This window comes from Lissotriton vulgaris, unplaced genomic scaffold (assembly GCF_964263255.1).
Source record: "Lissotriton vulgaris unplaced genomic scaffold, aLisVul1.2 SCAFFOLD_2294, whole genome shotgun sequence".
Lineage (NCBI taxonomy): Eukaryota > Metazoa > Chordata > Amphibia > Caudata > Salamandridae > Lissotriton > Lissotriton vulgaris.
The window spans coordinates 298749-314937 of record NW_028246595.1 but is presented as its reverse complement, the minus strand read 5'-3'; the positions used below and the strand labels follow the sequence as shown (position 1 = coordinate 314937).

At 49.9% G+C, this 16189-nt stretch overlaps 1 protein-coding gene across 2 annotated transcripts in view; it reads left to right on the top strand.

The window, feature by feature from the left end:
• Positions 1-3249: 3249 nt before the first annotated feature.
• The window catches only part of AFMID (arylformamidase), a 142252-nt gene continuing 129312 nt past the window's right edge, over positions 3250-16189 (top strand). For both annotated transcript variants that reach the window (XM_086949464.1, XM_086949463.1), the window contains exon 1: positions 3250-3384. In XM_086949464.1, the coding sequence (XP_086805590.1) occupies positions 3355-3384 (30 nt within the window). In that variant the 5' untranslated portion in view covers positions 3250-3354. The remainder of the gene's footprint in view (positions 3385-16189) is intronic.

The following is a 16189-nucleotide window of genomic DNA, read 5'->3' as shown; positions in this document are numbered from 1 at the left end:
TGCATGGGCGGAGCGGCTGCAGCATGAAAGAACGACATGAGCACACGCCACCCGTGGCTCATGACGGCGTGGTTCCGTCAAGCGCAGGGAAGGGGTTAAAAAGGCCACATCCATAAACGCAGAGTCATGGTACACATTTTGTTTTTCAATCCACCCATCAACCAGATATTGCAATACATCCAGGATTGGTGCACTTCCCCACCTGGGGACAAAAGTGCTGTTCAAAGAAAGACGAGAAAACAAAAGTAGCGCTTCACTGCAAAGTCTGTAAAGTGAGGCTAATGTGTTTGGATGTGAATAAAACCAATCTGGCCACTGTACAACCACTCTGTCTTGCTTTATTTAGATATGTATTTATTTTTCATATTAAAAACCTTTTATTTCTCTCCATCCCGAGGCTGCACTTTGGAATAGGAAAATGTCAGAAAAAGGGCATTTCCTGCAAGTGTTTTTCTTTTTTGGATCCATTTCACTGGGAAGCACCTAAATGAAAGAATGAAACAGAGGTTGTGACCCGTTTCTTTAAGTCACAGTTTTCAGTAAGTGAGGAATAAGACAGAAAGAGAGGGAATAATAGGAAGAGAGGGGGGGAGTGGGCAGCTGCCAGCCCAGAAAACAGAACCGGCCGCCTGTCCCAAAACCCATTCAGCCTACTGGGGGATTGCCCGGTGCCCGGACTTACCAGTCCAGCACTGCCTCTGAGATAATGTTCTCTGGTTGCTCTAAGAAAGGGTCCCAACCGGAGTTGAGGAGTAGAAAATTCGCCTGTTTGTAAGATACCCCAGTGCTTTTTGATAATCTTATGAATTCTATTTGTGTCTGGTGTGTATCTTGTAACACACGTCAAAGTGTCTGCCCGTTTTTGTGTTGTGTTCCAAGAGTGCCTCTCTATTATTATTTTTAGCCCATTTCTTGGCTATTCTGAAGCTGTGTGCTGGGTACTCTTGTTTTCCCAGATTGTCTGCTAGTTGATGTGCCTCAGTGTTGTAGTCCTGCATGGAGCTACATTTACGGCATAGCCTTAAAAATTGTCCATATGGTAAATTGTTCCTCACCGTTTTTGGGTGGTGACTGCTGCAAAGGTGTAAACTATTACAGTCAGTTGGTTTTCTATATATTGTAGTGGTCAACTCCCCCTCCCCCGTCAAGGTGATCATAAGATCCAAGAAAGGGATCTTTTCAGTTGAAATGCTAATAGAAAAGTGAAGGTAAGGAGTCAAGGTGTTGATCCACTGACAAAAAGCCTCACATGTCACCCTTTGGTTTATACAAAAAATCAAATTTCATCAATATACCTGCACCATAGCAGTATATTCGAGAGGAAGGGATTAGGTTCATGAAAAATGATATCCAATTCAAACGCTTCTATATGCAGACATGCCAGGCTAGGGGCAAATGTGCTTCCTATTGAAGTCCCCTGGTTCTGGTGGTATAGCTGTTTGTCAAATTGGAAAAAGTTCTCTGTGAGGCTATGGTTGCACACTCCATGATAAAGCTGACTGGAGTTGGTGAAGTCCATTCTTCAGCTAGTAGGGCACTCTCTACCACATTAACTGTAGCTACTTGGGGTATGTTGGTGTAGAGAGCCTCTACATCCAATGTGATCAGCAGGTCAGTCTCATGTATGCCATTGATGTTCTCGATTAACTGCAGGACATCTCTGGTATCCTGTAAAAATGACAGAGTTTTGTGAACCACTGGTTGTAGAACGTGGTCACAGAAGCGGGAAAGGGGCTCCAGTACTGCTTCAATTGGATACGCAGATTTGACTTTATGCAAATGTTGATTTTTTTTACACTATCGTCTTGAGGTGCCTTTCTGTTCAGTTATTTTTAGCTTTGTAATAAATCAACTAACTTTACGTAGATGTCTGTGGTTACTATCTGTTCAAAAGAACTCTTGATTGATTGGATTATTACCACATTTTCTCCCCTCTACGCTTCCGTGCTGCTAAAAAGAACCATCGGACTGTGTCTCTAGAACAGGTCCAGAACTTATGGGCCGGGACCTTTCACCGTCATATCTTCTGCAAGAGCCAAGCGAGAGCGCGCTAACACCCCAGGGGAATGCTCACGCCATATTTCTCTAATATGTCGGAGTTTCACATCTCTGCCTAGTCCCATGTGCTGGAGCGTTGCCTGCTCTGTACCTTATTCTGTGACACTGCTGGTGCAGTCCCATTTGAGCTATATGAGAGCTATATCAGAGCTGTATGAGAGCATATCAGCCTTACTGAGTGGTGCTGATGCTGTGCCATTAAAGTATGTGAGCCGCACTGAGAAGTGGAAGGGCTGTCATTAAACGTGAGAGGACTCTCGAGATGCCGTGCTGGTATTCCACTGGTGCATTCCTCTTGTGAGGGCTTCCAGTGACCAGCAGCCAGAGAAGTGCTGCTAGCACTTTCCCATTATAAGAATGGCAGCCCTGCTGTCAGGCTCTATCAAAGGTGTGGATGTGCTGGTAAAAGTGGAGACACTGATTCTCTATATATGAAGGTAAGCAGGCCTTCTGATAAGTGATGTTGGCTTATCATGGGTACCACCAACGTGTATTCACACTACTAAGATGGACAAACGGAGAGTTCAAGCTTCACGGCCATTTGTTCATCTCTTGTCATCACTGCCAGCGGACGTCACTTACTCTTCTTAACATAAACATAGCATGTGTATTTGACCCAGAAGGGTAACTTGGCGCTCCGTAACATATGTTTATTGCGCACACAATCGTACAAAACAAACGATGTTCAGTGTAAACAAATAAGACCTACTGGTTTTATCAGTACATATTTGTGCTCGTTTTTTAAGCTATTTCCCTCAAACCACACTCACACAGAGCTCTCAAGGCTCCCATTAGCGCATCCAGACATGCTCACGCTTGGAACTGGTCACACCATCACACCCACCTGGCTTCATACTGAGATTATCTTAATCATTATCCACTCTCACCGTTCTCGTAAACTATCTTCGCATCTCAAATCTCGCCCTCAAACATGTCACCCTCATTTCTTCCTCAATTCCACAATTACTCACTACTGTCCCAGTGGCCCTCATCTCATAGCCACAAAAAAAACTCCCCCACCTCCACTCTTAAACTCGCTAAACCCCTAACGTGTGTACATATTGACTTTTTTTTGCATAAACCAGATGACAAGAGTATGGGTTAAAATATATCCATGGAATATGGATTGGGAGAAACGGAGGTACCGGATTGGTGGCTGCATTACCTCCCACCGCCATCCGCCAATCAGAGGATCACGCCTGCAGGTGACGGAGGCAGGAGACAGGGGCCGACTGATTTCTCAGGCTAAGCGCGTGCACCCTGGACCTCTCGCTGTCGCTGCAGCTGGCTAGCAACATGGCAAACTGGAGAGACATGGAAACAAGGGTGAGTGAGGAGAGAAGGGGTGACAACGAGGGGGCGAGGCACCGCTGTGAAAATACAAGCATTTGCAGTGCAACAGGTCTTGCATTTGCCATTTAAATGACAATGCCTTCTATTTATGTCACGTGGTTTGATAACCCGCAAGCGTGGGTAAACACGCACTTTGTACTTCTAGCCCCTGCTTAGGAGAAGCATGGCTGGCAGTAAAAGAGGCACAGTTACTGCCAGCCTTGCTTCTCGTAAGCAGCGACTAGAAGTACAAAGTGCGTGTGTCTACTCACCGCTTGCAGGTTTTCAAAACACTGAAATAAAGGGCATTGCCATTTACAATGCCAATAGCTCAAACTCGCGCAAATGCGAGACCTGTTGCGTTGGAAATGCTTGTTTTACTGCTGCTACAAGGTCCATCCTAAGACCTAAGACAGGAAAACAAAAGCTGGTTAATGTTCACCAATCGTGCGCAAGTCTGATGCTCTGGTGATTCTGTGATGTTTAATTTTAAAACCTTTGCCCGGAACATATATTTAATTAGGACGCCCACCACTAATTTGCGTACGCAGTCTTTCCTTTAGGTTGTGTAACCGGTGCCCGCGCGCCCCAGGAACTAGCGGACACTTTCCCAGAAATTCTAAGCACATAAAGCTTGTTTTACCAGTTAAGACCTCCCGGGCATTCAACGCCCCTGAAAACAAGCATCGCAATACTATGCAAACAGTTGTCTTCTTTTGAATCACTTACCTGTATTTGAACCTGCCTACATGCACATGCAAATATATACTAAACAATTCAACTTTTTCTCCTATATGTAATTATAAAATGTTAACGCATGTTAGTATATGTCTACAGGACTAAGGGCCAGATGTAGTTGGCCGACCGGTAAATGGGTTTTTGGGATGTAGGGGGCCAATTTTACCGAATCTGTAAATTTACAGAATCTGTAAATTTTCCGATTCGGTAAAATACCGAATCGGTATTTTTAAATCGGTATTTTTACAGATTCGGTAACTTTTAGATGTAGGTGGGACTCTTCTGAGTCCCAAAGGCCTTTCAGAATCGGTATTTTACCACCCAATCCAATTGGGTGGTAAAATACCGAATCCAGGTGTGCATGCACATGGGTGCATGCACACCTATGCCATGTGACAGACAGACATGCCCTTAGGGCATGTCTGTGTGCCACATGGCACACATGCCTGTATTTGGGGTGCTAGAGGGTGTCAAAGTGACACCCCCTGCACCCTTGCCGGAATCGGTATTTACCGAATCGGTAAATACCGATTCGGTAATGCCCATTGATTCCTATGGGCTTCAATGCCCATAGGAATCAATGGGCATTACCGAATCGGTATTTACAGAATCGGTAAATACCGAATCTCAACGATTCGGTATTTACCGATTCTGTAATACCTACATCCCCCGCCCTCTTTTTTACCACTTCTTAAATACCGAATCAGTAAAATTCGATATTTAAGAAGTGGTAAAATAAAATTACCTACATCAAGGCCTAAGACGTGTATGCTTACAAACACATGCGTCCATATGTATTGTATGTATTGTAATTGCATTTATATAGCGCTTACTAACCCAGACGAGGCGTCAAAACGCTTTTTCGGCGAGTAGCACGCTACTCTTGAACCAATGAAGGATTAATGTTGGATTAGTATAGTGAAATATGAATGTAATTTGATTGATGGATATTAGTCAGTTATTTGGATTGGTTTGCGTTTGTATAGCGCTTGTTACCCCAGATGGGGTGTTGAAGCGCTTTTTTTTGGCGAGTAGCACAGTACTCTGGAACCCATAAAGGATTAGTGGTGAATTATTACAGTGAAATATAAAATTTGAGAAGTGGACATGTTAGTCTGTTATTTTGATTGAAAACGATAGTTGAGGGATAGAAGAGTGAAGGATTTGAATGTGTTTTTTTTTAGGTCATAGCAGGAAGAGGAGACTTGGGATGAGTAAAAAGGGATGTGGTGGGAACCAGATGCAAAACTTTCACCCCAGGGTTGCCCACTGTCAACAAATAGAGCAGGAAGATTATCCCAGAGCGTCTCGTTGCCCCATCTACATCTAAAGAGGTCTATCCGGAAGATATGAGGAAGGACACCCCAGATGACAGTCTTTTGGCTTCTTTCAAAGACTTTGAAAGAAAGATAATTTCAGCCTTAAATGGGTTTGACACTCAGATCTCTGCACTTGGTCAAACTGTTGGTTCTTTGAAGGGATCAGTGGATGCCCTATATTCAAGTATAATGTAATCCCCAGCATACCCTTTCGAACGCAGGTCCGAGTACTCTACCCCACGACGTCATTGGCAGCAGAAGGGGGCGAGCAACATCTCAGGATCAATCACAGACCCAGGTCTCATCGGCAGCTTTATCACAACCGCCTTTGCAGTCCTACACTTCCAACCTACCCGATGTTCCGAGGGTCACAGAGTCTAACTCTGGGTGGCAAGCACTTGGCAGGACGACCCATCAGGGAAGCCTGAGCAGCTCAGATTTGTCAGCCGCTGGCACATCTCAACACTCACAGCTGACATACTGCCCCTCCAATACAACCATCCAGGTACCCTCGACGGCAACTCCCTACGTCATTGTACTTGGGGAAGTGCCCCCTTTGTGGAGGGCGTCAAAAGAAGACTTCAATCAACTTAAAAACAAGACTGTTCACTGGCTTGCAACTAGGGCTAATGCTTCATATCCCCCAGGCAGATGCTGGCAGAGAAAGTGTTGTGTGAATCTGTTTACTGAGGCAAGTGGGATCAACTTTGGAAGTCCCTGATTTAGCATGGCAGAATATGGAGGATGGAACAGCTTACCAAAGACCGATAAGTGTATTGCCTACATTCCTGTGGCTGGAGATACAGACATTAAAGGGCGGAGAATGGGATACCTTTAGAAATTCCATGAAGTTCTAGTATGCAAAGGACTGCTGATTTGGTTGTCTTAAACCCTGCCATTTGCTAAATGGTAGGGTTGCAGAGCAGACTACATCTTATTTTTCAAGTTAAGGAAATTGATAGGCAGGGCCTCCCGTCTCGTATTACTGCTTCAGGTAGATGAGGAGAAAGCCATGAGCAGAGAGTTCACAGTTCCCACGGTTTGGGTACTTCTGCTTTGAGCCACTACTACTTGCTATGAGAGTCATTACTTTGCACAAAGGCTTTGTCTGGAAAGGAGTATGAAAGCTGGATGTTAGATTTGGGGGTCTCTGGTTGGCACAGGTAGGTACTTGTGACAAGCAGAGACCCTCTCCTATAGTCAGGGCAAGGGAATTACTCTCTCAAAATAACCCCTGCTCACCCTCTAGGCGGCGTGGCGCGAGCAGTCAAGGTTTATTTAAGAGGCAATGTAAATTAAGCAGTTGTGACCACATACAGCTAAGTCGTTTTTAAACTATTGGAAGAATTACAGAGCAGTAGATCTTCCTCCTCCAGTATCACCTCTGCTCAACATTGTGAAGATCTTGCTACGTTTTTTGTTGAGAAGGTGCAAAAAATCTATAAATCATTTCCAAAGACCGCCTCTGCTCCACTCAACCCCCTTAACTCCATCAGCAGCGGCACCATGTTGATGTCCATACCCGAAATCTCACAGGAGGATCTTGCGAAAATTTGTATAAAAATCAAATCTGGTTCCCCTGCAGACCCGATGAGACCAGCGCAATTCGTCGAATCACTAGATTTCTTCCTGCCTTCCTTGGCGTCCATACTTAATCTCTCCTTCTCCTCGGCCACTGTCCCGACCGCGTGGAAGCAGGCTTGGGGTTCCCCTATTATCAAAAAGCCGACTCTTGACCCCTCCAAGTTAGAGAATTTTAGACCAATTTCATTGCTCCCATGGACATCTAAACTTGCAGAGGCCCACGCTAACATCATCCTATCCCAGCACATGGATCATAAAAACATCCTAGACCCATCCCAAAATGGTTTCCGGCCGGGACACAGCACCGAATCCGCCCTCTTGGCCACGTCGGAGCATCTACGAACGATACTGGACGCCGGTCAAAGTGCTGCGCTGATTCTGTTAGACCTCAGCGCAGCCTTTGACACGGTCTCTCATACCATCCTTCTAGATCGTTTGGCCAATGTAGGAATCTCAGGTCTTGCCCTGGAGTGGTTTCGCTCCTTCTTGAAAGACAGATCATTCAGGGTGTCTGCCCCTCCTTTTCTCTCCCAGCCACACCCCATTGGACAGGGTGTCCCTCAGGGCTCTGCTCTTAGCCCATCTCTTTTTAACCTATATGTACAACCACTCGCTGCAGTAGCTAAAGCATGGGACCTCTCCTTAGTGTCTTACGCAGATGACACGCAGCTTGCCATCACTCTTACTGAAGGCCCTTCCACCACGGCCTCAAGATTTAGAGATGGTTTAGCTGCCGTAGCCCAGTGGATGACGGACAACTGCCTGCAGCTCAACGCAGGAAAGACGGAGGTGTTGCTCCTCGGTAAGAACACCAATTACTGGAACGAGCACTGGTGGCCTTCGTCACTTGGCACTATCCCACCTCCTAAATCCCTGGTTAAAAACCTTGGTGTGTGGATGGACTCCGCACTCAGCTTCCAGACCCACACAAAAAAAGTGGCAGCTACATGTGTGGGCCTGTTAAGGAATCTCCATCCTATACTTGGATTCTTCGATCCCAAAACTCGCCAGCTGATTATCCAAGCTACAATCCTCTCCCGCTTGGACTACGCTAACGTACTGCTACTGGGCGCAAACAAAGCGGAAACTGCACGACTGCAACGCGTGCAGAACACTGCGGCTAGAGCCTTAGTGGGTCTCCCCCGCAGATGCTCAGCCAGAGCCACTATTCGGAAACTGCATTGGCTACCCATTGAATCACGTATCCAGTTTAAAACACTCATTATGATTTTCAAGATACTTAAAACTGGTCGCCCAGAATTACTTCGCCCACTTTTAACACCTTATGTGCCACAACGTAACCTTCGCTCTTTAGGGCAACATCTTCTGACTGTCCCTCGGACGAGACTTGCCCGCACTGGTGGACGCTCCTTTAAAGTGCTGGGAGCCAAGCTCTGGAACACCCTCCCTCTGCACATCCGCTCTCTGGATAACTTGACTGCCTTTCGCAAAGCCGTCAAAACACATTTGTTCCCCTTTCCTTAAACCCCCTAGCTCCTTCCTTTTCTTCTCCCTCAGGTGCTGACTTGGGTCTCTTAGCGCCGGGACGCCTCTTTGCTGGGGCAGCTGTCGCGCTCTACCAAAAGCTAACATAACATAACATAACATACAGTAACCCAGTGACAACAATACAAATGGACACCACACAGGTTTTATATCAAAAATAAGTATACCATATATAGAGTTATCACAAGACCAATAAACGACAAAAAGAATCCACAGTACTATTACGTTTCAAGAGTTCAGGTTAAAAAGGTTTAACCCCTTCCACGCTGATGACGAGCTGGGCTCGTCATGGAGTAGCCTCCTCGCACGCTGATGATGAGCCCAGCTCGTCACGTAACAAGCGATTTAAAAAATCTCAGCGTGCGAGCGGAATTCGGCTAGCACGCATGAGGTTAATTCAAGGTTCTTTGTGAGTCAGTAGCCTTGTCTGGCTACAGCGTTGCTCAAAAGAACACAAAGTCTAACAAATCCAGCGGACCGTGGCGGTCCGGGCCCACTCAAATGTCGACAGACTCAGTCACAGTACCTTTTCCTTGAGGCGGCCGGCATGGACGTGCGAGCCGGTTCCTGGGTTCGTCGCAGTTTAGAAAAAGAAAGCGTTACAGGTCACGGTGTCCTTCCAGTCGCGGTGCAGGCTACGGCTCGTTGATGGCGTTGAGACGGAGTCGGTGAGCTCAGAGCTTGCGTTGTTCGAGGCGGATAATGCTCGTTGCGGTGCTTCCAGGTTTACGGTGCGGCGACAGAGCCGGAGTTCGGAAGCTGGCGTCGGTCAGTCCGGATAGCGGTGCGAGTCGGGCGGTTTAGAGGGGGGTTAATCTCACCTTCAAGGACTAGAATCAAGCTTTGCCTTCTCTGGCTCCCTTGATGTGCTGCAAGCTTCCTTTCCTCAGCAGCTCCCTTGATGTGCCGCAAGCTTCCTTTCCACACCAGCTCCCTTAATGTGCCGCAAGCTTCCTTTCCACACCAGCTCTCTTGATGTGCTGTAAGCTTCCTTTCCACACCAGCTCCCTTGATGTGCTTTAAGCTTCCTTTCCACACCATCTCCCTAAATTCCAGATGCAGTGAGCAAGTGTCTTTATCTTTTGCCTTCACACTGCCGGTCATGGCTGGCTTTCTTTGGATGGCCTGGTGTGGCCGCCTCTTCAGTAATAAACCAGTCTTGAACAACAGCTGACCACTTAGGCCAGTCTTTTATCACCTCTGATTGATAGGCTCATCCAATCAGAGGGTCTGCTACTTGTGCATCCTGATTACACCTACAATCACAAACCATTCATGGCGTTTTCAATGCATGACCACATTGTGCACAGATGACCTACTGTCCTTCCTGGTGCCAGCCTGGGCTATTCCCTAAAGAGGAATTTTAATTTACTCCAGACCAGGAGGCACTGACCAAGGGGGGAGGGTCCTCTTAGCAGAGTTAGTGCAGCTAACCCCAGATAGGAGGTGAGTGTCTACCCCAGCCACCAGGCCTCTCCAGGGAAATGGGGAGGGGAACGGGGGGCGCTGGGATGTCCGTCAGAACAGCTCATATTCCTCACACTGGCTCAACTCACCATTCTTCCCCAGTATACCCACGGGCTCTCAAACACACGTCAGGCAGACAAAGGCAACGGGACCACAGGGATGGCAGACTACACAGACTTGTTCAGGAGGGTGGTTAGTACCTCTCCCCTCCTAACTATAGATGTATTGCTCCCACCACTGTCTACCACAGCCTGGCTAGAGAGGGCATAAGCCACTCCCTGAAAATAGGGGTGCACTAGGCATGCCCTCTGGACCTTAGAGCCAAGCTCTAGGGTCTCAATCCATGTAAACACGGAGACCCTCAGTGGACATGTATGATTGTCATGCTCACTTAAGTAGGGATCTAAAAACAATGCAGTAGCTTTTGAGTGACTTGCCTGGAGATTAGCAAAAGGCCCAGGAAGCACTCTCTCCAGAGACATGCAGAGGACTTCCCGTCCCAACAGTATGGCTTTCAAAAACAGGATATATTATACAGAAACTTTTTTTAGAATACGTTTTGATTACTTTTGATTACATATAGTACTAGGAATGGTATGCCTAGATACCACACCTAAAGATTTCACTATAAAAGGTAAGTAAGACTTTCCTTGGCTTGAGTTATAGTTACTGTTTTCTCTTACAAAGCAACGGTTCAACACTTTTAGTCCCAAAATCTCATAACATGGGAGAGAAATGGTTATCGGTTTCACAGGTAAGTAAATGTCTTACAAGTGGGAGTTTTGGGGGTTAGGACCAAGATTCCCCAAGGTCTAGGTATGCATTCGAGTTTCACCACCAGCTGCACTGGGGCGGCCGGGTGCTAAGTACAGGGGCCAAATGTTAGCCAATAGGGAGACCGGGGCCATTGGTTAGGAACTGCTGACGAGCATGCCACTCGGGTGTGGGAGCAAAGCTCCTAATGATAAGGTCAGCACTGCATGGGCTAACAATCAGCACAGGAGCTGCATCAGCAGCGGCACTGGGGCAGCCGGATGCCAATGAGACGTTGGGGACCTTGTGATTCTCAATGGAGCTCTTCTGTTTGGCTGCAGGTTTGGGCAGGGAGGCTTCCTGTAGGCGACTACCGGCTGGAGAGGTAAGTTGGATTCTTGGGGAATGCCTGGACACCGTCGGTAGGCCACCCAAGGCTGTGGGGGCGTCGGGTGCAGGGGTGTCTTCTGGCATTACGTTTTCTTACCAGCTGTGGTCGTGGTCGGGGGGACCCTTAGGTTGAGGCTGCAGGCTTTGTCTTGAGGCTTGAAGTAGGTTGGGGATCACCAGATCAGGATTTCTGGGAAACCTCCTTGTGGTGTTGGGCCACTCAAACTCGGGCTGGGGGTGTCGTAGCAGAGTGGTGCAGAATCACAGAGTCACCGGAATCCGGATTCTGGTCTTCGAGTCTTTGTTGAGCACATCTGGTGCTCACAGGAGACAGAGTCTGGAAAGTGAGTGCATGGCAGGTCCTCCGGGCTCTGTTGGGCTGCTGGCCATGCCAGGTTCTTCGCTGTTGGCAGGTCGGAGATGGGACAGACCAGTAGGACTAGGGCCAAAGTAGCAGGTGTCCTATTCGTCTTTGGCCAGCACGGCTCATCGGTCCTTCTTTCTTTTCTTCCTCAAATCTGAGGAGGCAAGGATCAGGGTGGCCCCTAAATACTAGATTTAGGGGAGTTAAAAGGGGTGTGCAGGTCCTGAGGGCTAGTGCACCCTTCTAGAGGGAGGACTTACTTGGGCCTCAGGCAGTGGGTTGCACGCATGGCACACATGGATCACTTTTCTCTGCACCAAAACACGCCGCCTGCAATGGCACTGTGTGGGTGTCAGGCCTCTAAGGGTGGTACAGTAGGTGCTGTGGCGCTTAGACGTCTTTACTGGTCACAGTGCCCTTGGTACCCATGATACCTTTTAAAGGGGGCTTAACTGGAGCCAGAGTTGTGCCAATTGTGGGAACAAAGGTACTGTTTTGGGAAAGAACACAGGCCCTGTGAACCTTATTGGCAGAGACCCAGGGCATTTTAAGTCAGGTTGCATCAGATGTCAGGCAAAAAGTGTGGTATAACCATGTAAAATGGGGCACTTTCTAACTGTGGCAGAGTAATATGTTGTGTCCCTTCCTTGAGGTGGGTACACAACCTATTATGCCACCCTCCAGTGGGAGGAGGGTATGAGCCTCTTCCTGATTGGTTGGGTCTCCTCATCCTCAAGATGGAGGGAACTGAGATGTGTGCTTCATCTCGCCTCCTCCACATGAGGAGTGGAGTTGGCAAAGGTGGGCACACCTCTCCTCCTAGCTTGGTTTTCCTGCCAATTCTCCTGCCCAAAGTGGGAGGCAGGACTGGTGGGAGCCTGTTGCTGGGGATAGCAAACAGCAGGGTCAGCTCACAAAGGCCTCTGAAGCTTCCCCTTTGTGGACCCAGCCCATCCTGGGGGTGGAGGCATGACACCTCTGCCCAGGACAGGCTTTGTTTCTGGACCCAGAGAGTGGAACCTCTCAAACTAGGAGTCCAGAAACCTGTTGGGTGGTGCAAATGGTGGCAGCCATTCAGGACCACACCAGGGCTGGTTGTTTTTCAGATTGCATCTCTAAGATGCCCTCTGAGTGCATTTTACATTAAATCCCACACCGGCATCAGTGTGGGTTTAATGTGCTCAGAAGTTTGCTACCAAACTTCCCAGGTTTTAGTAAAGCCATTATAGAGCTGTGGAGTTCGTAATGACCAACTCCCAGGCCTTATACTCTTTAGGGCTCTACTACACTTACAATGTCTAAGAATGAACTTAGACAATGTAGTGTTATAGGGCTCATGCCACTGTACACTCACCTGAGGCTAGTGCACCCTGCTAGAGGGGTGTCTTACCTAAGCCTCAGCCAGTGGATTGAGGGCATGGCACACAGGGATGTGTACCATGTTGAGTCTTCACTTTTCTCTGCACCAAAACATGCAGCCTGCATTAGCAGTGTGTGGGTGTAAAGGTACATGGTCTCTAAGGGTGGCACAAAAGATGCCACAGCTCTTAGAGACTTTCTCTGGTCACAGTGCCCATGGCCAGAGATGTGCCAATTATGGGTACAAAGGTACAGTTTTGGGAAAGAACCAAGGCCCTGGGAGAATGATTGGCAGGAACCCAGGGCACATCAAGTCAGGTTGCATCAGATAGCAGGCATAAAGTGGGGGGTAACCATGCAAAATGGGGCACTTTCCTACAAGGGGCTGCTAAGCCTATTCACAAATCAAAAGAAACCATTTAGAATGGACAGTAACAGGAACCAATTGAAAAGATGGGCAGAAGATGGGGGGAGCTTCAAGTCCATACCTGAATACTGCATGCCTCGAAGAGACAGCACAAGCGCTGCGTAGGCTAGAGATCTAAAAAAGGTTGCCAGATCACACCTTGTCAGCAGGGTACCCTGCTAACAACTCGCAGTTTTCACGCCACTAAAATTATGCATTAGTTATGTTAATCTTCCAACTGGATTAAAAGAACTGATGCATCAACAGCACAGCTAGGTATGGAAACATTGGTATGGAAACATGCTAGGTATGGAAACATGGCCGCCGCACGTCACGTAAGCGTGACGTGCATAGACTAGACCGCTACAACATCCTCTTCGCAGATAGATTATTTTTATACGCACACAAAATTTGAAAAGACACCTGACCTTGATTGAAATCCGTGAAACTGTAGTCAGCATGCTTATTAGTCTAACAATACAGAACTACTATTTTTCAGGAACAAAATTCCCTCCTTAACAGATCTGACCAGCCAGAGCCATCACAAGTGGCATGCAACCCGGGCTGTTTGCCCAGGCCTGCCCTTTTGAGGCCCCCTCCTTTAAGGCCACCATTTTGCCTCTGCTAAATGTGGTTTGTCTGCTTTTGTGGTGTATTCATAATGCCGGGCCCCGGGGAGAGCAGAGTCGCAGACTAGTCTTTCCCCGGGGTCTTTCGCGCAGGGGATAGTCCAGGCAGGGGAAGGGGAGGAGTTAGGGGGTGGGTACTTAAGCGCGGGGGAGGAAGGGATCTTCCTCTTTTCTGCGCCTGGCACCATCGGGAGGGAGCTCGAAAGGAGTTGTAGTTAGTGTGTAGTTTGAGGCCTAGTGCTACTTTTGGAATTGTACTCGGAGCTGTTCTTACGGCAGCTGGGGTTTATCTTGCTTTCCTGTTCTTGTTACTGATTGGGGTAGGATGTCTGGTGTGCCTGCGGAACAGGTCCGTGAGGCCTTGTTACTGCTCGCTAGGGCCGGCCGCGAGGACCTGATTAGGCCCGGGGTCATGGACCAGGCCTGGCATGAGGGCTGCCTCGGCCGGGGTGCATGCGGCGGTTTTCGCTTGCTTGGAGGACGACCAGGTTCGGGAGGGTGGCCCGGGGGTCAGAAGGGGGGGGATGTTCCTAAGGATACTGCGCGGGGCGGGAAGCGCAGGACGACTTCCGCGCGCCCCTTCCCCCAGTTGGAGTTTTTGCCTGGGGCCTCGGGGGCGGCCGCGAGGGCCGTCCCTGATGCGCTTCCGCTCCACGGGCCCTTGTTGGCGCCGGACGGCGCTGCGCGGGAGGAGGAGCTAGGAGACGCCCAGGCCGGGCCCGCTCCGGGCCTGGACGGGTCGGTGGTTGGCGGCGGGGCCCCCGGGCCCCTGGCCCGCCCGGGGGAGGCAACTTTTAGGGGGGATGGGCCTGGGCTTGATTTGCGGGACTCGGGGGTGGGGTCCGGGGGGGGCCCGATTGACTTGTCCCGGGGCTCTAGGGCGGGCACCCCGGCTGAGGTCCGGCCGCTGGTGCCCGGGTTTACGGTGGGCAGGAGCGCTTCCCCCGCTCTGGTTCCCATTGGCGGCCCGGGTTGGGTACAGGGTTTCCATCAGGTGGGTTTCTTCCCCCGGGGGGGAGAATTCTTTGGCCACGGGCAGCCCCTCCCCCCCCCCGATTTGGGGTTCTGTTTCCTGGGAGGAGAGGTCCAGAGGGGAGTGTATCCTGGAACAGATTCAAGAGGTCAGGTGGGCTGAGGAGACGAGGGCCAGAGTGGGCTCGGTGTGGGGCGCCGGCATTGAGGGGCCCCCCACCCCCACCTCTGAGGAGGAGAGGGAGGCGGAGAGGCAAGAGGAAGAGATCCGGCAGGCGAGGTTGAGAAAGTCAGGCCCGGCCGCCCACCTTCCCGGGGGCGCGGTGGGGTAGGGACGGCCAGCACGGCTTTGAGGCCCGATGGTGCCGGGGCCCTGCCAGGTTCGAGCGACCTGGGGGGCGGGAGGGGATCCAAGTCGGCGGTTGTCGGCAGAGCCAAGGGGGGCCTTGCGGGGCGCACCACGGCTCCGAGACGCAGGCCGGAAGAAGTAGGGCAGTCCGCGGCGGCTGTCCCTCCTCCGCGGGATCGGGTAACGGCTGCTGGTGGCGCCACCGGATCGCGTGGCCGCGAGTGTGTGCCTAAAGGAGTGAAACGTGCTGTGAAGTGTGTCTCGAGTGGAGGTGTGGATCTGGAACCGGTGCTTGAACTGGATTACAGCGAGGAGAGCGAGGAGTTGGAAGAAGGGGAGGTGCGGGATGACCTGGAAGGAGTAGGCCGCGCAGCGGGGGTTGACGACCTTGGTGTGTTGCAGGTCGACCCCGGGTCGCAGAAGAAGACTGGAACTGGGAAGGCCCGTGGAAAGGAGTCCAGAGGACGGCCCCGGGAGCGGACGGAGGCACCAACAGGTGAGAGTGCCTGGTGGGCGGTTTGGGATGACGCACCCCGGGGTGGGGAGGGGAGGAAGAGGGCCTGCAGGTCGGTGGGAGTGGGAGATGGGTCTGTGAGGGAGGGGGGGGGCGCCTTCGGGCGGTCCACCTGTGGATGGTAAGAAGGTGGATAGTAAGTCAGTGACTTTGGGGGTGCAAACTGACAAAAGTGATGGGAAAGATGAAAAAGGGGTGAAGGTCCCGAAGAAAATGCCTTACATGGGGCTGGCAATGCCTTCGGGGTCGCATTTGTCCGAGAAAATGAGGGAGAAGATTTGGAAACATGAGTTTGTGGATGTCTTTAAGTTGTTGCACAGGGAGGTTCAGGCGAAGGAGGGTTCCAAGGAGGAGGAGTGGGAGTTGACGAGGCGGCCTAGGGTACCTATCACTATGGAAAATTGGACCTCGGCCTTTTTGATCTATGCTAGCGTCTATTGTCTGAAGTA